Below are 22,134 nucleotides of genomic sequence, written 5' to 3'. Positions count from 1 at the left end.
TTCCTGAGTGGAGTGCAGGATCTGGTCCAAGAGGTAACTATAACAGGACCGCTTCGAAATAGTGACCATAATATAATAACATTTAACATTCCTGTGGTGGGAAGAACACCACAGCAGCCCAACACTGTGGCATTTAATTTCAGAAAGGGGAACTATGCACAAATGAGGAGGTTAGTTAAACAGAAATTAAAAGGTACAGTGACTAGAGTGAAATCCCTGCAAGCTGCATGGACACTTTTCAAAGACACCATAACAGAGGCCCAACTTGCATGTATACCCCAAATTAAAAAAACACAGTAAAAGAACTAAAAAAGAGCCACCATGGCTTAACAACCATGTAAAAGAAGCAGTGAGAGATAAAAAGGCATCTTTTCAAAAGTGGACGTCAAATCCTAGTGAGGTAAATAGAAAGGAGCATAAACACTGCCAAATTAATTGTAAAAATGTAAGAAGAAAAGCCAAAAAGGAGTTTGAAGAACAGCTAGTCAAAAACTCAAAAGGTAATAACAAAACGTTTTTTAAGTACACCAGAAGCAGGAAGCCTGCTAAGGGGCCCCTGTACGATCCAAATACAAAAGGAGCACTTAAAGACGAGAAACTAAATGAAGTCATTGTGGAGAAACTAAATGAATTCTTTGCTTCAGTCTTCACAGCTGAGGATGTTAGGGAGATTCCCAAACCTGAACCGTCCTTTGTAGGTGACGAATCTGAGGAATTGACACAGATTAAAGTGTCATTAGAGGAGGTTTTGGAATTAATTGATAAACATAACAGTAACAAGTCACCGGGACCAGATGGCATTCACCCAAGAGTTCTGAAAGAACTCAAATGTGAAATTGCAGAACTATTAACTATGATTTGTAACCCGTCCTTTAAATCAGTTTCTGTACCCAGTGACTGGAAGATAGCTAATATAATGCCAATATTTAAAAAGGGAGCGAGAGGTGATCCCGGCAATTACAGACCAGTAAGTCGAATGTCAGTACCGGGCAAATTAGTGGAAACAATAGTAAAGAATAAAATTGTCAGACACATAGAAGAACATAAATTGTTGCGCAAAAGTCAACATAGTTTCTGTAAAGGGAAATCATGTCTTACTAATCTATTAGAGTTCTCTGAAGGGGTCAACAAACATGTGGACAAGCGGGATCCAGCGGACATAGTGTACTTAGATTTCCAGAAAGCCTTTGACAAGGTCCCTCACCAAAGGCTCTTACGTAAATTAAGTTGTCATGGGATAAGAGAGAAGATCCTTTCATGGACTGAGAACTAGTTAAAAAACAGGGAACAAAGGGTAGGAATAAATGGTAAATTTTCAGAATGGAGAGGGTAACTAGTGGTGTTCCCCAAGGGTCAGTCCTAGGACCAATCCTATTCAACTTATTCATAAATGATCTGGAGAAAGGGGTAAACAGTGAGGTGGCAAAGTTTGCAGGAGATACTAAACTGCTCAAAATAGTTAAGACCAAAGCAGACTGTGAAGAACTTCAAAAAGATCTCACAAAACTAAGTGACTGGGCAACAAAAATGGCAAATGAAATTTAATGTGGATAAATGTAAAGCAATGCACATTGGAAAAAATAAGCCCAACTATACATACAATGTGATGGGGGCTAATTTAGCTACAACTAATCAGGAAAGAGATCTTGGAGTCATCATGGATAATTCTCTGAAGACGTCCATGCAGTGTGCAGCAGCAGTCAAAAAAGCAAACAGGATGTTAGGAATCATTAAAAAGGGGATAGAGAATAAGACGGAGAATATTTTATTGCCCTCATATAAATCCATGGTACATCCACATCTTGAATACTGCGTACAGATGTCGTCTCCTCATCTCAAAAAAGATATACTGGCATTAGAAAAGGTTCAGAGAAGGGCAACTAAAATGATTAGGGGGCTGGAACGGGTCCCATATGAGGAGAGATTAAAGAGACTAGGACTTTTCAGCTTGGAAAAGGGGGGATATGATAGAGGTATATAAAATCATGAGTGGTGTGGAGAAAGTGAATAAGGAATAGTTATTTACTTGTTCCCATAATAGAAGAACTAGGGACCACCAAATGAAATGAACAGGCAGCAGGTTTAAAACAAATAAAAGGAAGTTCTTCACACAGGGCACAGTCAACCTGTGGAACTCCTTGCCTGAGGAGGTTGTGAAGGCTAGGACTATAACAGGGTTTAAAAGAGAACTGCGTAAATTCATGGAGGTTAAGTACATTCCTGGCTATTAGCCAGGATGGGTAAGGAATGGTGTCCCTAGCCTCTGTTTGTCAGAGAGTGGAGATGGATGGCAGGAGAGAGATCATTTGGTCATTAACTGTTAGGTTCACTCCCTCTGGGGCACCTGGCATTGGCCACTGTCGGTAGACAGGATACTGGGGTGGATGGACCTTTGGTCTGACCCAGTATGGCCATTCTTATGTTCTTATGTTCTCATGGACCTGGTACGAGCCTGCTAGCTCTGTGGGGTTCAGCCACAGAGTTTCCAGGCCATCAGATGGAGGGACTTGAGGATCAGGTGATGCAGGCAGCCATGGTCCTGCGAGATCAGGTCTGGATGCAGAGGCAGAAGGATTGGTGTCCACCGAGAGGCCTAGAAGTGTGGTGAACCAATACTGGCGGGGCCAGGCAGGGGCTACCAGGATGACTCACGCTTTGTCTCTTCTGATTCTCAGCAAGACCCTGGGTATGAGAGGAATAGGAGGAAACACATAGAAGAGATGAACTATCCAAGAGAGGAGGAAGGCATCTACGACAGATCTAGGGGCTGTGGCCCAGGAGGGAGGAGAACTGCAGACGCTTCTTGTTGTGCTTTGTCGCGAACAAGTATATCTTGGGTGTTCCCCACCTTGGAAAATGGTTTTCATGACATCTGGGTGAATGAATCACTCGTGGTGGTTGTAGAAGGATCTGCTGAGGTGATCCGCTAGACTGTTCTGCAATCCTGGCAGATAGGAGGCCTTGAGGTGGATTGAACGGACTATGCAAAATTCCCGCAAGCGTGGCGCTTCTTGACATAGGGGAGAGGAACGTGCTCCTCCCTGCCTGTTCATAAAAAACATCGCCGTTGTGTTGTCTGTGAGAATTGACACATTCTTGCCTGCCACCTGAGGCTGGCATGCCTGGGAAGCCAAGTGCACTGTCCTAAGCTCCCTGACGTTGATGATGCAGGGAGCACTCTTCCTGAGACCAGAGGCCCTGCATTCTGAGGGAATCCAAGTGAGCACACCAACCCCTCGCTGAAGCTTCTGTAATGAGAGATACTGATGGTTGGAGCCTTGAGAACAGGACTCCTGCATGCACAGATCAGGGGGTCTAGCCACCAGTTGAGGGAGGAAAGCACTGACAGGGGAACTGTGATCACTGTGTCCAAATGGTATTGGCTTAGCAAGTATACCAACGCCAGCTATGATTGGAGAGGTTGGAGTCCAAGTCTTGCATGCTGCACCACACAGATGCATGAGGCCATGTGGCCCAGGAGCTTCAAGCAGTTTCTTGCTGTTGCGATGGGATGATCTCTGAGGCTCTCTATAAGCATCACTATTGCCTGGAATCACCCTGCTCGGAGGAAGTCTCAGGCCAGTTATCGAGGTAAGGGTAAAGCTGAATCCCCTGCCTCCTCAAGAACACTGCAACGACCGCCAGGCACTTCATGAACACCCAAGGGCCGCTGACAGGCCAAAAGATAGAATTGTGAATTGGTATTGTATGTGGTTCACCATGAATCTGAGGAATCTTCTGTGAAATAAAATTGAAAAATGGAAGTAAGCTTCCTTCAAATTGAGGGCTGCATAACAGTCCCCTGGAGGTAGGAGATGATGGAAGCCAAGGAAACCACGCAGAACTTTAGCTTTTTCATGTATCTGTTGAGGTTTTGGAGGTCCAGAAGAAGTCTGAGACCACCAATGGCTTTCAGGATTAGGAAATATCAGGAGTAGAACCCTTGGCCCCTCAACTCAGGTGGAACTCTTCCACGGCTCCCAACCTTAGGAGCGACTACAACTCTTGGGCTAGAATTTTCTTGTGAGAAGGGTTCCTGAAGAGGGACAGAGAGGGAGGCTGGGAAGGGGGGGAAGAACTGAATTGAAGGGTATGTCCTACTGCTATCGAGCTTAACACCCAGCGGTCTGTCATAATATGGGCCCAAGCCTGACAGAAATGGGAGAAATGATTTGCAAATACGGAGTAGGTTGGATCAGAGTCCTGTCCTGGTATGTCATCCCCAAGCATCCCATCAAAAGGCCTGCTTGGACCCTCCTTCCCCCCCCCCCCCCCCCAGTGTTTGGGGGGAGTAGACAGACATGGAAGAGGATTCTGGAGATCTTCTCCTAAAGCCCCTGCTCCTCTTCCTGTGAGAGTCCTGCCTGGCAGGCGGTGAGAAAAATCAAGAGGCCAGTTGAAGTTTATAATGCTTCCTCATGGGCGCCAGTGTTTAGACGCATCGGGACTTCAAGGTAGCCCTGGAGTCCTTTACACTGTGCAGCCTAGAGTCTGTTTGCTTGGAAAAGAGCGACATGCCCTCAAAAGGGCAAAGTCTGTTGGACCTCGTGTGGTAGGCTGAAGGATTGAAGCCATGAGCTTCTGCGCATTACTACTGCGGGGCACATAGATTGTGCTGCCGCGTCCACCGCATCCAAGGCCGCTTGTTGGGACACCTTTGCCACGGACTTCCCTTCCTCCAGGAGAGATGCAAACTCTCATCTGGACTCCAGGGACAACAGTTCCTTAAATTTCAGCATGGAGTCCCAGGAATTAAAATTGTATCTGCTCAGGAGCACTTGTTGGTTCGGGATCCTGAGCTGTAGGCTGCCTGTCGAATAGACCTTTCTGCCAAAAACGTCTAACTTTTTGGCATCCTCGGCCTTGGGGGTTGCCCCTTGTAGCCCCTGTTGCTCCTGCCTGTTGGCTGCTGACACCACCAAAGAGCCCGTGGTGGGGGTTGTATACAAACATTCATATCCCTTAGACCTGGAACAAAGTATTTCTTTTCAGTTTTCTTTGCCATCCACTGAAGGGACACTGAGGTCTGCCACAATGCCTCTATGGCATCCATAATGCCTTCATTAAGGGCAGTGCTAGTCTTCATGGGCCCGTTGATGTTATGATGTCCACTAAGACATAGGAGGATTCCCAGACCTCCTCCACCTGGATGCCCAGGTTTTTAGCCACTCTCTTAAGGAGCTCTTGATGAACCCTATAGTCATCCTGAGAGGGCACTATGTCCATTCCTGCCATTGCCTCAATCAGAAGAGGAAGTCTGTATCAGTAGGGGGCACTGTATTTCTACCTCAACACCAGACGGGTCTCGCGGAGCTGGCTCTGGGTATTCGGTACAGACTTCAGTACCAAAGCCAGGATGTAGATCGGATCGGAATGGAGGCAGAGCTCTGGCCTCAGATGCCACAGAGTCCGACCTTCCAGATTGGGGCCCCTGCATCAGTGGAAAAGCCCAGGGGTTCCAGAAGTGCCACTGTACTGGCATCTGCCATTGCCCCAGGGGTTATGCCGTGGGTGGGATTCCCTGGGCCAGGTCCATAGTAGGATAGTGCAGGCTGGAGTGATGGTACCAGCTTCTGCGTGAGGTATATGACTCTGCCTCTGAATCAGACTCCAAAGACTCCCTGTCAGAAGACTTGGGAGGAGTGGTGCTCACCAGTGCCGGTGATCAGTGCAGAGAGGAAGAAGATTGGTATTGGACCATCATAGCAGGTTTCCCCTTGGAAGGTACAAGGGGTCTTGGCACCACAGAGGTTCTCCCCACCAGCAAGGAATCTGCAGGCTCCTACACAGCCAGGGATGCTGGGACCAGCATTGAGAGGATGTCTCTTGGTGTGGCAAACGCCTCTGGAATAGATGGTAATGCCAAAGCATTGGTACCTCTGGTGGCTCTCTTGCATTGGCAAGTCCATCGGTGCCGGACTCAGTGGTACCCTCTCTGGGGCCAGAGTCAACGGCGCTGCACAGATCACCAGGGCTATGGAGTAGTCCGACGCAGGTCACACTCTGCTAGTCTCTCCATGCCCTGTCAACCTCAGGATCGGGGAGTGTCCTCTGTCAGTCTTCCTCTGCTTTTTCCTAGGCACTGGAGATGATGCTGAGATACTCGTGAGGTGGACAAAGTTTTGGTCCTCAGTACTGGTGATGAGGAACGGCGCCGAGGATTCCAAACAGCCATCAGGGCGCTCCTCACCGAAGCTGAAATATTTGGTGCAGAGTCTGAGTGACCAGGCTCCGAGGAAGGTATTAGTACTGCCTCCATTAGGATGAATCATAGAATCATAGAATATCAGGGTTGGAAGGGACCCCAGAAGGTCATCTAGTCCAACCCCCTGCTCAAAGCAGGACCAATTCCCAGTTAAATCATCCCAGCCAGGGCTTTGTCAAGCCTGACCTTAAAAACCTCTAAGGAAGGAGATTCTACCACCTCCCTAGGTAACACATTCCAGTGTTTCACCACCCTCTTAGTGAAAAAGTTTTTCCTAATATCCAACCTAAACCTCCCCCACTGCAACTTGAGACCATTACTCCTCGTTCTGTCATCTGATACCATTGAGAACAGTCTAGAGCCATCCTCTTTGGAACCCCCTTTCAGGTAGTTGAAAGCAGCTATCAAATCCCCCCTCATTCTTCTCTTCTGCAGGCTAAACAATCCCAGCTCCCTCAGCCTCTCCTCATAACTCATGTGTTCCAGTCCCCTAATCATTTTTGTTGCCCTTCGCTGGACTCTCTCCAATTTATCCACATCCTTCTTGAAGTGTGGGGCCCAAAACTGGACACAGTACTCCAGATGAGGCCTCACCAATGTCGAATAGAGGGGAACGATCACGTCCCTCAATCTGCTCGCTATGCCCCTACTTATACATCCCAAAATGCCATTGGCCTTCTTGGCAACAAGGGCACACTGCTGACTCATATCCAGCTTCTCGTCCACTGTCACCCCTACGTCCTTTTCCGCAGAACTGCTGCCTAGCCATTCGGTCCCTAGTCTGTAGCTGTGCATTGGGTTCTTCCGTCCTAAGTGCAGGACCCTGCACTTATCCTTATTGAACCTCATCAGATTTCTTTTGGCCCAATCCTCCAATTTGTCTAGGTCTTTCTGTATCCTATCCCTCCCCTCCAGCGTATCTACCACTCCTCCCAGTTTAGTATCATCCGCAAATTTGCTGAGAGTGCAATCCACACCATCCTCCAGATCATTTATGAAGATATTGAACAAAACCGGCCCCAGGACCGACCCTTGGGGCACTCCACTTGATACCGGCTGCCAACTAGATATGGAGCCATTGATCACTACCCGTTGAGCCCGACAATCTAGCCAGCTTTCTACCCACCTTGTAGTGCATTCATCCAGCCCATACTTCCTTAACTTGCTGACAAGAATACTGTGGGAGACCGTGTCAAAAGCTTTGCTAAAGTCAAGAAACAATACATCCACTGCTTTCCCTTCATCCACAGAACCAGTAATCTCATCATAAAAGGCGATTAGATTAGTCAGGCATGACCTTCCCTTGGTGAATCCATGCTGGCTGTTCCTGATCACTTTCCTCTCATGCAAGTGCTTCAGGATTGATTCTTTGAGGACCTGCTCCATGATTTTTCCAGGGACTGAAGTGAGGCTGACTGGCCTGTAGTTCCCAGGATCCTCCTTCTTCCCTTTTTTAAAGATTGGCACTACATTAGCCTTTTTCCAGTCATCCGGGACTTCCCCGGTTCGCCACGAGTTTTCAAAGATACTGGCCAATGGCTCTGCAATCACAGCCGCCAATTCCTTCAGCACTCTCGGATGCAACTCGTCCGGCCCCATGGACTTGTGCACGTCCAGCTTTTCTAAATAGTCCCTAACCACCTCTATCTCCACAGAGGGCTGGCCATCTCTTCCCCATTTTGTGATGCCCAGCGTAGCAGTCTGGGAGCTGACCTTGTTAGTGAAAACAGAGGCAAAAAAAGCATTGAGTACATTAGCTTTTTCCACATCCTCTGTCACTAGTTTGCCTCCCTCATTCAGTAAGGGGCCCACACATTCCTTGGCTTTCTTCTTGTTGCCAACATACCTGAAGAAACTCTTCTTGTTACTCTTGACATCTCTGGCTAGCTGCAGCTCCAGGTGCGATTTGGCCCTCCTGATAACATTCCTACATGTCCGAGCAATATTTTTATACTCTTCTCTGGTCATATGTCCAACCTTCCACTTCTTGTAAGCTTCTTTTTTATGTTTAAGATCCGCTAAGATTTCACCATTAAGCCAAGCTGGTCGCCTGCCATATTTACTATTCTTTCGACTCATCGGGATGGTTTGTCCCTGTAACCTCAACAGGGATTCCTTGAAATACAGCCAGCTCTCCTGGACTCCTTTCCCCTTCAAGTTAGTCCCCCAGGGGATCCTGGCCATCCGTTCCCTGAGGGAGTCGAAGTCTGCTTTCCTGAAGTCCAGGGTCCGTATCGTGCTGCTTACCTTTCTTTCCTGTGTCAGGATCCTGAACTCAACCAACTCATGGTCACTGCCTCCCAGATTCCCATCCACTTTTGCTTCCCCCACTAATTCTACCCGGTTTGTGAGCAGCAGGTCAAGAAAAGCGCCCCCCCAGTTGGCTCCTCTAGCACTTGCGCCAGGAAATTGTCCCCTACGCTTTCCAAAAACTTCCTGGATTGTCTATGCACCGCTGTATTGCTCTCCCAGCAGATATCAGGAAAATTAAAGTCACCCATGAGAATCAGGCATGCGATCTAGTAGCTTCCGTGAGCTGCCAGAAGAAAGCCTCATCTACCTCATCCCCCTGGTCCGGTGGTCTATAGCAGACTCCCACCACTACATCACTCTTGTTGCACACACTTCTAAACTTAATCCAGAGACACTCAGGTTTTTCTGCAGTTTCGTACCGGAGCTCTGAGCAGTCATACTGCTCCCTTACATACAGTGCTACTCCCCCACCTTTTCTGCCCTGCCTGTCCTTCCTGAACAGTTTATAACCATCCATGACAGTACTCCAGTCATGTGAGTTATCCCACCAAGTCTCTGTTATTCCGATCATGTCATAGTTCCTTGACATCACCAGGACCTCCAGTTCTCCCTGCTTGTTTCCAAGGCTTTGTGCATTTGTATATAAGCACTTGAGATAACCTGTTGATCACCCCTCATTCCCAGTATGAGGCAGGAGCCCTCCCCTCACAGACATTCCTGCCTGTGCTTCCTCCCGGTATCCCGCTTTCCCACTTACCTCAGGGCTTTGGTCTCCTTCCCCCGGTGAACCTAGTTTAAAGCCCTCCTCACTAGGTTAGCCAGCCTGCTCGCGAAGATGCTCTTCCCTCTCTTCGTTAAGTGGAGCCCGTCTCTGCCTAGCACTCCTCCTTCTTGGAACACCATCCCAATCTAGTGAACTCCAATCTAGTGACCCTGTCTTTTCTGGTGAGGGGCCTGAAGTCCTTACAGATCTTACGGCGCTCCCAAACATGAGCTTCCCCCAGGCACTTAAGCCAGCTGGAATGGGGGTCGCTCACAGGCATAGACTTGTGACACCAGTCATAAGGCTTAAAACCCGAGACCGGGGTATGCCCCGGCATCGGAGCAGAGATGAACTCTGCTAAATGGAGAACTACTAACAGAAAACTTAACTATTATGTAAAAGTTAACTACATACAATAAAAAGAGAAAAGTCCACTGGGAGAGTACTTGCAGAATTGCAAAGACAAAGTACTGCCAGCGACCATCACAGGCGGTAAGAAGGAAGTGAGAGGGTACGCATCAGCAGGACTGTTTATACATACCTGCACTAGGAGCACACGACTCCAGGGGGCACCAGAGCTGACCCAACAGACAGCACCGAGGGAAAAAATTTCTGGCAGCTGTGCTTGGGGCAAGCACACACCTACATTGGAATGGACATGTGCAAGTACTTGAAGAAGAAGAGCGCAGCAGCTCAGCTCCACTCCCCCTCTCCTGCCCTGTGACCAATGAGTTGACTCCTCTGCTCCTCCTCACCTCTTCCCCTCAGCAGCACCATGCTTGTAAAGGAGCAGAGGGAGTTAAGAACTCCTGCAGCTGCTCCTCCCCCAGCATGGAAGAGAAGGGGGGAACCCACTGCACCACCCCAGGGCCTGGATGGGGGATTGTGGGCAGCACTGACTTGGAGGCCAGAATTGTTGAGCAGGGGTACGGGCTGATATGGGGGTGATGCCAGGCACACACACACACACTCCCATACACACTTTTCATACCACTTTAAGCACTGTGCCTGTATCATAAATAGGGTCCCACCAAATTCACAGCCATGAAAAATGTGTCACAGACCGTGAAATCTGGTCTTTTGTGTGCTTTTACCCTATACTATACAGATTTCATGGGGGAGACCAGCTTTTCTCAAATTGGAGGTCCTGATCCAAAAGGGAGTTGCAAGGTTATTTTAGGGGTCATGGTATTGGAACCCTTACTTCTGCGCTGCTGCTGCTAGTGGCAGCTCTGTCTTCAGAGTTGGGCTCCTGGCCAGCAGCCGCCACTCTCCAGCTGCCCAGCTCTGAAGGCAGCGCTGCCGCCAGCAGCAGCGCAAAAGAAAGGGTAGCAGTACCGTAACCCCTCCTACAATAACCTTTGACTAAGCACCCCCCGCAAATCCTTTTTGAGTCAGGACTCCTACAGTTAACAACGCTGTGAAATTTCAGATTTAAATAGCTGAAATCATGAAATTTACTATTTTAAAAATCCTACGACTGTGAAATTGACCAAAATGGACCGTGAATTTGGGAGGGCCCTAATAATAAAATACAGTAAGTAGTACACTATATAAGAACAGCTACAGTTGTAATTAATGCTTGTTTAGTAATTTCGGGTAATTTCTTGTCAGATTTTAAAACAGTTTAATATGCAACAGTCTATTTCTCCTGCACTTCTAACACCACTCATCACTCAGTCACTTAAACATATTTTTCATAGTGCTTTAATTATCTTCCTCTCAAACAGATCCCATTCTAGTCCTACCCCATTTGTATGAAGAAAAGATGTGAATCAGCAACAACTGCTAAACAATGGCTATACCTTCCAGGTCTGAGTTTCAAACAGATGAGATATCTGAACACAGACCTTACATTTTAAAGGTTTTACTTGCATCGTAGCAGGTATCAATAATGTAGAAACTGAAGTTAAGAGAAAATGCTGCAGTTCCATTGGAATTTTCAAACATATGCTGTGGGCCTGTTATACAACTAAGTGGGTTTCTATCTGAAAGAATAGGGGTTGGAAAAAGTATCATCCCTCATACAATTTTTGAATATTCCATTGAACAAATCTTAGCTGTGTTCCCTTAATACCAAATTGCTTTTTTCTTTCTTCTCAAATGACTTTACAGTGCGTTTTTTTCCCCTCTAACACCTAAAATAGTTTTACAATGTGCATAGATATCTGACAACTAAAATGAAACTCTGGTATAAGTTACACTACTGCTTGGCTAAACTATATTTGGCTGTGTCCATGTTTTACATAAACCTCTCTCTCATATGTAGTACTACTAATTATAGAAAAGGCTGCTACACTGTATGGCTATTTTACTGAGTACATGTCTTCATAAAACAGATTGAGTATATATCAGTATAAGATAAACAAAGTCAAACTTTTCTGCCCTATTGTATTGTTATTGCAATACAAACATACACACATTTTGGAATAAATGTTGTCCATACAATCATTACACATTAATTTGTTAAGCTTCAATGTAACTGAGAAAAGGCATAGGTAATTTTTAATAACAACTGTTATTAACATTAAAGTTAAGATGTATGTAGACCCAAGAAAGTAACATTACAAGGACAAATATTTAGAGAGATGGCAATTAAGAGTTTGGCCAACTCTGAAAAATTGTCATTAGTTTGCCAGCCCAGGTACAAAATCTATTTATCTGGAATTTATTATGATTAGGGCCCTATATAAATCATGAGTTCATGGAGGGCACAGAAATCATGAAGATACCCCAAAACCATGATTTTCAATTTTTTTTTAAAAAGGAAAAAATGTCTGTAATAAAGTATTTAATATGAAAAATGACCTTTAGCTTACAGTGTTGCACCCATGTGTGGAAGAACAGTGTTATGCACATGCGCAGCAGAGGTGCACTACAGAAATCTGAAAAGGCAATCTAGGTGGGAAACACTGCTCACTGACAACAACAGAATGATGCATCCAAAAAAGTTAAAACGGTGTCTGCAGATGATCACACAAAAGCAGTATTTATCAAAGAATCTTACATAGTGATAGAGTTAAGCTCTTCTGTACCTCCTGCAATATTATTGTTGTCATTACAGAAAAAGAGAGTCTAATACACCTCTTGAATCACGTATTCACCAAAAGAGAAAGTCAGGAATACAAAGCAGTATGGGCAGCTGCTTTACTTGCTAAGAAACAACACCCGTGATTTCCTTGTTTCAAAATTGCACCAAAAAACGTGAAACGTGTAACTATAAATATTGATCCACCAGAGATGTATGTTTACGCAAATATCCCTCTTGAAAAACTGGACAACCCGAGCTAAGGGAATTCTTTGGATGGAATATAGCAAAAGGTGGAGAGATTTCTTCACATCTTAACTGGATTGATGAATATTTACTTGAAGCTGATGAGGTGTCACAAGCAGGATTATGGAACTCATGAAGCAGTCAGGTTGTCTGTGGTCACAGATGAATCAACTGGTGGCCAAGATGAGTATGTGTCACATAATTTATTTGTTTTGCAAGGCCTAAATGGTGAAGACACACCTGTCTCGGACCTGAAAGCTGTCATTGCTGATACAATTTATTCACAGGCTGTTTGCAATAGCTTGTGCAATGGTATTGTAGTTAAGTATCTGAATACCTTTGGAATGGATTTTGATTATGTAAGTGCATTTATATCTGAAAACACATCCTACATGTCAAAAGCTTAGAAGCAAGTGCTTCAGGGCTTACAGCCTAACTCAGGCCAGGTCTACACTCAAAATTTAAGACACACCTGAGCAACATAGTTAAGCCAACCTAACTCCTGGAGTAGACAGCACTGGGCTGATGGAAGAATTCTTCTACCTACTCTTGGGGAGGTGGATTAACTGACGGGAGAACTTCTTCCATCACTGTACTGAGTGTATACACTGAAGCGCTACAGCAGTGCAGCTGCAGCATTTCAAGTGTAGACAAGTGCACAGTTCATCTTACCTGCAATGCTCACACAATAGACCTTTCTCGAGACATTGGGATGACCAATTTCCCACACGCTGACAAGCTAACAGTAATAGTCAAAAGGTTTTTCAACGTTGTCTGAGCAGAAAATTGTGTTTTAAACAGTATCTGCAAAGCGTAGTCCAAGCTGTGGGTTCCAGTTTTCCTGTAAAATTGCACCCTGAACCACTTAAAATGAGATGGGGAAGCCAGTATGTTGCTATTGAATATCATACAGTCTATTACTTTTTACTCCGGTTTTGTGGAGGAGAAAAGAAAATTACACCAGACATGGAAGCATTGAAGAGCTGAAACATCTGGTGGAAAAATCAGAAATTTTACAGATAAAACTTGACTTCATCACAAGGCATGGCAAAGAGCTTGTTGATTTAAAATGCAATTTTTTCCTCAATGTTTAAAAACCTTTTTGACTTGCTGCTAGCGTATCAGCACATGGGAAATTGGTCATCCCAACGTTATTAGCAAGGTCTATTATGTGAGCATTGCAGGTGAGATGAATTGAGCGCTTGCCTACACCTGAAATGCTGCAGCTGCACTGCTGTAGCACTTCAGTGTAGACACTCAATACAACGATGGAAGAGGTTCTCCCATCAGTGTAGTTAATCCACCTCCCCAAGAGGAGGTAGCTAAGTTGACAGAAGAATTCTTCCATCGACCCAACGATATCTACATCAGGGGTTAGGTTGGCTGTAATCCTGTGAAATCCATATTCATCAAATGTACAATCAAAGTTGACTTAACACATATTGAGCACTCAAATGTTAGCAACACAGCAGTGACACAGGGATTCAAAACCCATGGATTAAAACTTCTATTGAAATTTCAGATAAGCTTTCCAACTATGACAATATTAATGAAAGAAAACCGTATTTCACCCAGCGAGTATAGCAGTTCCTTAAAGGTGTAACGGTGTTTGATCCAATGCAAGTATGTACATTAAGACTGGATCTCAGAGGGGGGCTCTCAGCTCCCACACTGCCCCTCTTAAGTCAGTGGAAGCACTCTTAGTGAGGATGCACACCACTGACAAAGGAGTGTAGTGTGGCCACAAAAAATTGCACTAAATTACTGCATTGGCTGTAAGTCGATCTAACATAGGTTGACTTAAGTTTACGGGCATGTCTACACTACAGACAGAACAAATCCACTGTTCTAGCTGGCTCCTATTGTAAAAGAATTCGAAGGTTCTCCTGAGAGAAATTTAAGCTTATATTACCAGCATAGACCCTAACTTTGCCTGTGTAACTCTCAGGACTAAGGATTGTCTCCCTGATCCCTTTTTGCTAGATAGCATTTTCTGTTGATGGTGAATTGTTAGGCTAAACCTTCCCAGATAATTCCTTATAATGATATTACTCATGTCACAAGTTATGCGGAAAGAAGCAATACCATTTAACTCTCCAAATTAACAGTAGTTGTAAAGAGCAGCACCACCACACTTATTTTAGAAGGAATACAGTTTTACATATAGAAAAAAATATGAAAAGTTAATACCTGCTTACTGACCATAATCTATAGCAGAACCATACACAACAGCATGAGGAGTCTCAGTTTGCCACTCCATTCTGAACTGTCAGCTAAGTGGGCTTGTAAAAAGATACATTCAGATCATGCATTTCCAACTTCTAAAATACATTGCTATGTCACCACATTCCATTTTTCACAGCACACAACTCCAAACTCCATCACACTAACTACTATTTCTATTACAGATTTCTCCAGAATATTCAGTTATGTGAAACCCATCTCATAAGAACATAAGGGCAGCCATACCAGGTCAGACCAAAGGTCCATCTAGCCCAATATCCTGTCTTCTGACAGTGGCCAATGCCAGGTGCCCCAGAGGGAATAAACAGAACAGGTAATCATCAAGTGATCCATCCCCTGTCGCCCATTCCCAGATTCTGGCAAACAGAAGCTAGGAACACCATCCCTGCCTATTCTGGCTAATAGCCATTGATGGACCTATCCTCCATGAATTTATCTAGTTCTTTTTTGAACCCTGTTATAGTCTTGGTAGGGTGGATAAAAATCAATGATGTTTTTTTAATTAAAAAAAAACAGGTTTTTTTTATTTAAATTAGATTTTTTTGATAACATGCTTTTTGAGGAAAAAACCTATCTAAAGATAGTTTTAATTAAGATACTTTATAGCTCAAAGATATCTCATCGTGGAATAGGGATTATAAATACTAATTCTATAGTATGAGACAATATATTCATGTAATGTTTAAGAAAAGTTTTGTAAATGAGTTCCAATAGTTCATGGATAAGGGACCCAATCTTATGGGGTTCCACAGGCTTCTATATAGATTATTTAGGTTACTCTTTCTATCTACCCAATGGGACTCAGTGCTCAGTCTAGAAGATATCATCAGAGAAGCTTAGTTTTGCAGTTTGAGAACTGTGAATTTGTGTCTCCAGAGGTAACATACTTGTTAACAGCAAAAATGTTTTTAAATAAATAAATAATATATAGTGGTGAGAAACAACAGACCTCAACTCTATTGGCCCTCTGCAAATTTGTGTACACAGAGTCAATCCCTTACCTCTCTCTAAAACTGCAAAGTTTCAAAAGTCCAATGAATAGAAGATTGTTGGGGCGGAATCGATCTGGACAAGGAGAAGAAGTCTGGAGATAAATGTGAGAAGCAAGCGACATATGCTTGTTTTGTTAAAATATTATATGTTTGCTGTTGAAGAAAAAAATCCAGAATACTTAACGTTGTTGTTTTAGTTAAATAAAACAGTGTAAATGTCTGTCTGGTGATGTTCTCTTCTTAATACAGCATGGCAAGGAAAATCCTTAATGATTAACCTGTTGAATTGGAGATAAATATTTATGAAGTCATTGGGAGGTGAACTACTTCAATTACCTTTGGTAAATGAAATAACCAAACAATCATTCATTTTTCTGATACAGCTGTAAAAACTAATCTGAAAAGTTTTCAAAATAAATCACTTTAAAAATGTATAGTGTGTACCTTCTAAAAATGAAACCTACATTTATCTCTGAGTTGTGAAGAATATGTATTAAGGTTATAACAACCAACAAGACTGCACTTTTATGTAGAAAACCATGATTAAATCGATATTTCCTGACTAGTGATTTAAATCATGATTTAAATCAAATCCACCCTGAGTCTTGGCCTCCACAACGTCCTCTGGCAAAGAGTTCCACAGGTTGACTCTGCTTTGTGTGAAAAAATACTTCCTTTTGTTTGTTTTAAACCTGCTGCCTATTCATTTCATTTGGTGACCCCTAGTTCTTCTGTTATGAGGAGTAAATAACGCTTCCTTATTTACTTTCTCCACACCAGTCATGGTTTAATAGACCTCTATCCCATCCCCCTTTAATCATCTCTTTTCCAAGCTAAAAAGTCCCACTCTTATTAATTTCTCCTCATGCAGAAGCCGTTCCAGATCCTTAATTATTTTTCTTGCCCTTTTCTGAACCTTTTCCAATTCCAATATATCTTTTTTGAGATAGGGTGACCACATCTGCATGCAGTATTCAAGATGTGGGCGTACCATGGATTTGTATAAAGGCAACATGATATTTTCTGTCTTCTTAGCTATCCCTTTCTTGATGATTCCCAACATTCTGTTCACTTTTTTGACTGCCGCTGTACACTGAGTGGCTGTTTTCAGAGAACTATCCACAATGACTCCAAGATCTCTTTCTTGAATGGTAACGGCTAATTTAGACTCCACCATTTTATATGTATAGTTGGAATTTTGTTTTCCAATCTGCATTACTTTGCATTTATCAACATTTAATTTCATCTGCCATTGTGTTGCCCAGTCCCCCAGTTTTGTGAGATCCTTCTGTAGCTCTTCACAGTCTGCCTGGGACTTAACTATCTTAAGTAGTTTTGTATCATCTGCATATTTTGCCACCTCACTGTTTACCCCTTTTTCCAGATCATTTATGAATATGTTAAATTGGACTGGTCGCAATACAGACCCCTGGACGACACCACTATATACCTCTATCCATTCTGAAAACTGACCATTTATTCCTACCCTTTGTTTCCTATCTTTTAACCAGTTACCAATCCATGAGAGGACCTTCCCTCTTATCCAGTGGCAGCTAACTTTGCTTAAGAGCCTTTGGGGAGGGACCTTGTCAAAAGCTTTCTGAAAATCTAAGTACACTGGATCACCCTTGGCCACATGCTTGTTGATCTCCTCAAAGAATTCTAGTAGATTGGTGAGGCATGATTTCCCTCCACAAAAACCATCTCAGATTTGGATCCAGCTTTTCATCTTAATAGTAGATCCCTGAATAAAACATAACTGAGAGGAAATTCAGCTACTGTGTATTGGGAAAGTAGATTGAACAGCCTATGCTAACACGTGTATAATTTAATTATTAATCCCCTATTCAAGATGACCATTTATCACATTTAGAACGCTATATACTTCATACTGGATTCATAATGACAGTGTTTAAAACACACATCAAATCTCCTGTTCTCTCACACTTACCCCTGGTCTACACTAGGACTTTAGGTCAAATTCAGCAGTGTTAAATTGATGTAAACCTGCACCCGTCCACACGATGAAACCCTTCATTTCGACTTAAAGGGCTCTTAAAATCGATTTCCTTACTCCACCCCTGACAAGTGGATTAGCGCTTAAATCGACGTTGCCGGCTCGAATTTGGGGTATGGTGGACACAATTCGACGGTATTGGCCTCTGGGAGCTATCCCAGAGTGCTCCATTGTGACCGCTCTGGACAGCACTCTCAACTCAGATGCACTGGCCAGGTAGACAGGAAAAGAACCACAAACTTTTGAATCTCATTTCCTGTTTGGCCAGCGTGGCAAGCTGCAGGTGACCATGCAGAGCTCATCAGCAGAGGTGACCATGATGGAGTCCCAGAATTGCAAAAGAGCTCCAGCATGGACTGAACGGGAGGTACGGGATCTGATCGCTGTATGGGGAGAGGAATCCGTGCTATCAGAACTCAGTTCCAGTTTTCGAAATGCCAAAACCTTTGTCAAAATCTCCCGGGCATGAAGGACAGAGGCCATAACAGGGACCCGAAGCAGTGCCGCATGAAACTTAAGGAGCTGAGGCAAGCCTACCAGAAAACCAGAGAGGAGAACAGCCGCTCCGGGTCAGAGCCCCAAACATGCCGCTTCTATGATGAGCTGCATGCCATTTTAGGGGGTTCAGCCACCACTACCCCAGCCGTGTTGTTTGACTCCTTCAATGGAGATGGAGGCAACACGGAAGCAGGTTTTAGGGACGAACAAGATGATGATGACGAGGCTGTAGATAGCTCACAGCAAGCAAGCGGAGAAACCGCTTTTCCTGACAGCCAGGAACTGTTTCTCACCCTGGACCTGGAGCCAGTACCCCCCGAACCCACCCAAGGCTGCCTCCTGGACCCGGCAGGCGGAGAAGGGACCTCCGGTGAGTGTACCTTTTAAAATACTATACATGGTTTAAAAGCAAGCATATGAAAGGATTAATTTGCCCTGGCATTCGCGGCTCTCCTGGATGTACTCCCAAAGCCTTTGCAAAAGGCTTTTGGGGAAGGCAGCCTTATTGGCTCCTCCATGGTAGAACACTTTACCACTCCAGGCCAGTAACACGTACTCGGGAATCACTGTACAACAAAGCATTCTCCTTCTCCTTCCCAGAGGCTAGTGAAGATTAGAAAGAAAAAAAAACGCACTCGTGATGAAATGTTCTCTGAGCTCATGCTGTCCTCCCATACTGACAGAGCACAGACGAATACATGGAGGCAAATAATGTCAGAGTGCAGGAAAGCACAAAATGACCGGGAGGAGAGGTGGCGGGCTGAAGAGAGTAAGTGGCGGGCTGAAGACAGGGCTGAAGCTCAAATGTGGCGGCAGCGTGATGAGAGGAGGCAAGATTCAATGCTGAGGCTGCTGGAGGATCAAACCAGTATGCTCCAGTGTATGGTTGAGCTGCAGCAAAGGCAGCTGGAGCACTGACTGCCACTACAGCCCCTGTGTAACCAACCGCCCTTCTCCCCAAGTTCCATAGCCTCCACACCCAGACGCCCAAGAACGCGATGGGGGGGGGGGCCCCTCCGGCCAACCAGCCACTCCACCACAGAGGATTGCCCAAAAAACAGAAGGCTGGCATTCAATAAATTTTAAAGTTGCAAACTTTTAAAGTGCTGTGTGGCATTTTCCTTCCCTCCTCCACCACCTCTCCTGGGCTACCTTGGTAGTCATCCCCCTATTTGTGTGATGAATGAATAAAGAATGCATGAATGTGAAGCAACAATGACTTTATTGCCTCTGCAAGCGGTGATCAAAGGGAGTAGGGGAGGGTGGTTAGCTTACAGGGAAGTAGAGTGAACCAAGGCGCAGGGGGGTTCATCAAGGAGAAACAAACAGAACTTTCACACCGTAGCCTGGCCAGTCATGAAACTGGTTTTCAAAGCTTCTCTGATGCGTACCGCGCCCTCCTGTGCTCTTCTAACCGCCCTGGTGTCTGGCTGCGCGTAACCAGCAGCCAGGCGATTTGCCTCAACCTCCCACCCCGCCATAAACGTCTCCCCCTTACTCTCACAGATATTGTGGAGCGCACAGCAAGCAGTAATAACAGTGGGAATATTGGTTTCGCTGAGGTCTAAGCGAGTCAGTAAACTGCGCCAGCGCGCCTTTAAACGTCCAAATTCACATTCTACCACCATTCTGCACTTGCTCAGCCTGTAGTTGAACAGCTCCTGACTACTGTCCAGGCTGCCTGTGTACGGCTTCATGAGCCATGGCATTAAGGGGTAGGCTGGGTCCCCAAGGATACATATAGGCATTTCAACATCCCCAACAGTTATTTTCTGGTCTGGGAATAAAGTCCCTTCCTGCAGCTTTTGAAACAGACCAGAGTTCCTGAAGCTGCGAGCATCATGTACCTTTCCCGGCCATCCCACGTTGATGTTGGTGAAACGTCCCTTGTGATCCACCAGAGCTTGCAGCATTATTGAAAAGAACCCCTTGCGGTTTATGTACTCGCCGGCTTGGTGCTCCGGTGCCAAGATAGGGATATGGGTTCCGTCTATGGCCCCACCACAGTTAGGGAATCCCATTGCAGCAAAGCCATCCACTATGACCTGCACATTTCCCAGGATCACTACCCTTGATATCAGCAGATCTTTGATTGAGTGGACTACTTGCATCACAGCAGCCCCAACAGTAGATTTGCCCACTCCAAATTGATTCCCAACTGACCGGTAGCTGTCTGGCATTGCAAGCTTCCACAGGGCTATCGCCACTCGCTTCTCAACTGTGAGGGCTGCTCTCATCTTGGTATTCATGCGCTTCAGGGCAGGGGAAAGCAAGTCACAAAGTTCCATGAAAGTGCCCTTACGCACGCAAAAGTTTCGCAGCCACTGGGAATCGTCCCAGACCTGCAACACTATGTGGTCCCACCAGTCTGTGCTTGTTTCCCGAGCCCAGAATCGGCGTTCCACAGCATGAACCTGCCCCATTAGCACCATGATGCATGCTTGGCAGGGCCCATGCTTTCAGAGAAATCTGTGTCCATGTCCTGATCACTCACGGGACCGCGCTGACATCTCCTCCTTGCCCGGTATCGCTCTGCCAGGTTCTGGTGCTGCATATACTGCTGGATAATGCGTGTGGTGTTTAATGTGCTCCTAATTGCCAAAGTGAGCTGAGCAGCCTCCATGCTTGCCTTGGTATGGCGTCCGCACAGAAAAAAGGCGCAGAACGATTGTCTGCCGTTGCTCTGATGAAGGGAGGGGCGACTGATGACATGGCTTACAGGGTTGGCTTACAGGGAATTAAAATCAACAAACGGGGTGGCTTTACATCAATGAGTATTTCAGGCAGGACTTCACGGAGGGTTCCAATAAGAAATGATGCACCTAAGTAATTATTCTTATTGGAACAAGCAGGTTGGTCTGGCCTCTGATTGATACATGGCTAGATTTACCTCGCTGCACCTTCTCTGTGAGTGACTGCAGTGTGACCTAGAGGAATGAGTCTCCTAGACGGGGGAGAGGGGGAAGCAAATGAGTACAAAACAAATCTGGTTTATTTCTTGTTTTGATCCACTCCATCTATCTTTTACATCTTTGGCTGGCAGCAGACAGTGCAGAAGGACTGCAAGCCAACCACATCTCATGGCTGCTCGGCAGAAGATGGTACAATAGGACTGCTAGCCATCCTCATCTCTTCCCTGCCCGGCAGAAGATGGTACAATAGGACGGCTAGCAATCCATATCGCCTGCCTGCTCACCATAAGATGGTTCAACAGGACTGACTGCAGGACTAAAGAGAATGACCTGGTCAAGTCACTTCTAATGTAGTCCCTGCACCCATGTCTGCCCAGGCGCTCCTGGTCGATGTGGCCAGGAGCACCTCGGACATGACGATGACAGCTACCAGTCCTATTGTACCGTCTGCTGCCACAAGGCAATGGGTTGCTGCTGCTGTGTAGCAATGCAGTACCGCATCTGCCAGCACCCAGGAGACATACGGTGACGGTTACCTGAGCGGGCTCCATGCTTGCCGTGGTATGGCATCTGCACAGGTAACTCAAGAAAAAAGGCGCGAAACGATTGTCTGCTGCTGCTTTCACGGAGGGAGTGAGGGAACGGGGGCCTGACGATATGTACCCAGAACAACCCGCAACAATGTTTTAGCCCCATCAGGCATTGGGATCTCAACCCAGAATTCCAATGGGCAACGAAGACTGCGGGAACTGTGGGATAGCTACCCACAGTGCAACACTCCGGAAGTCGACGCTTGCCTTGGTACTGTGGAAGCACTCCGCCGAGTTAATGCACTTAATGCACTTAGAGCATTTTCTGTGGGGACACCCACACTTGAATATATAAAACCGATTTCTAAAAAACCAACTTCTATAAATTCGACCTAATTTCGTAGTGTAGACATACCCTTAAAGTAACTGCTGTATGCACAAATGCA

The 22,134-nt window shown here is 45.3% G+C and overlaps 1 protein-coding gene across 5 annotated transcripts in view; it reads right to left on the bottom strand.

Moving 5' to 3' along the window:
- The window catches only part of STAM (signal transducing adaptor molecule), an 82,431-nt gene that overhangs the window by 36,468 nt on the left and 23,829 nt on the right, over window positions 1–22,134 (bottom strand). Inside the window, exon 3 of one of the 5 annotated variants that reach the window (XM_075125893.1) lies at window positions 15,741–16,009. The exons of the other annotated variants lie outside the window; for them this stretch is intronic. Within the exon in view, the coding sequence (XP_074981994.1) occupies window positions 15,741–15,853 (113 nt within the window). The 5' untranslated portion in view covers window positions 15,854–16,009. The remainder of the gene's footprint in view (window positions 1–15,740; window positions 16,010–22,134) is intronic. 5 annotated transcript variants of the gene reach the window in all.

Source organism: Caretta caretta, chromosome 2, assembly GCF_965140235.1.
Source record: "Caretta caretta isolate rCarCar2 chromosome 2, rCarCar1.hap1, whole genome shotgun sequence".
In the NCBI taxonomy this organism is placed as follows: domain Eukaryota; kingdom Metazoa; phylum Chordata; order Testudines; family Cheloniidae; genus Caretta; species Caretta caretta.
This window is presented reverse-complemented; position numbering and strand designations above follow the sequence as displayed.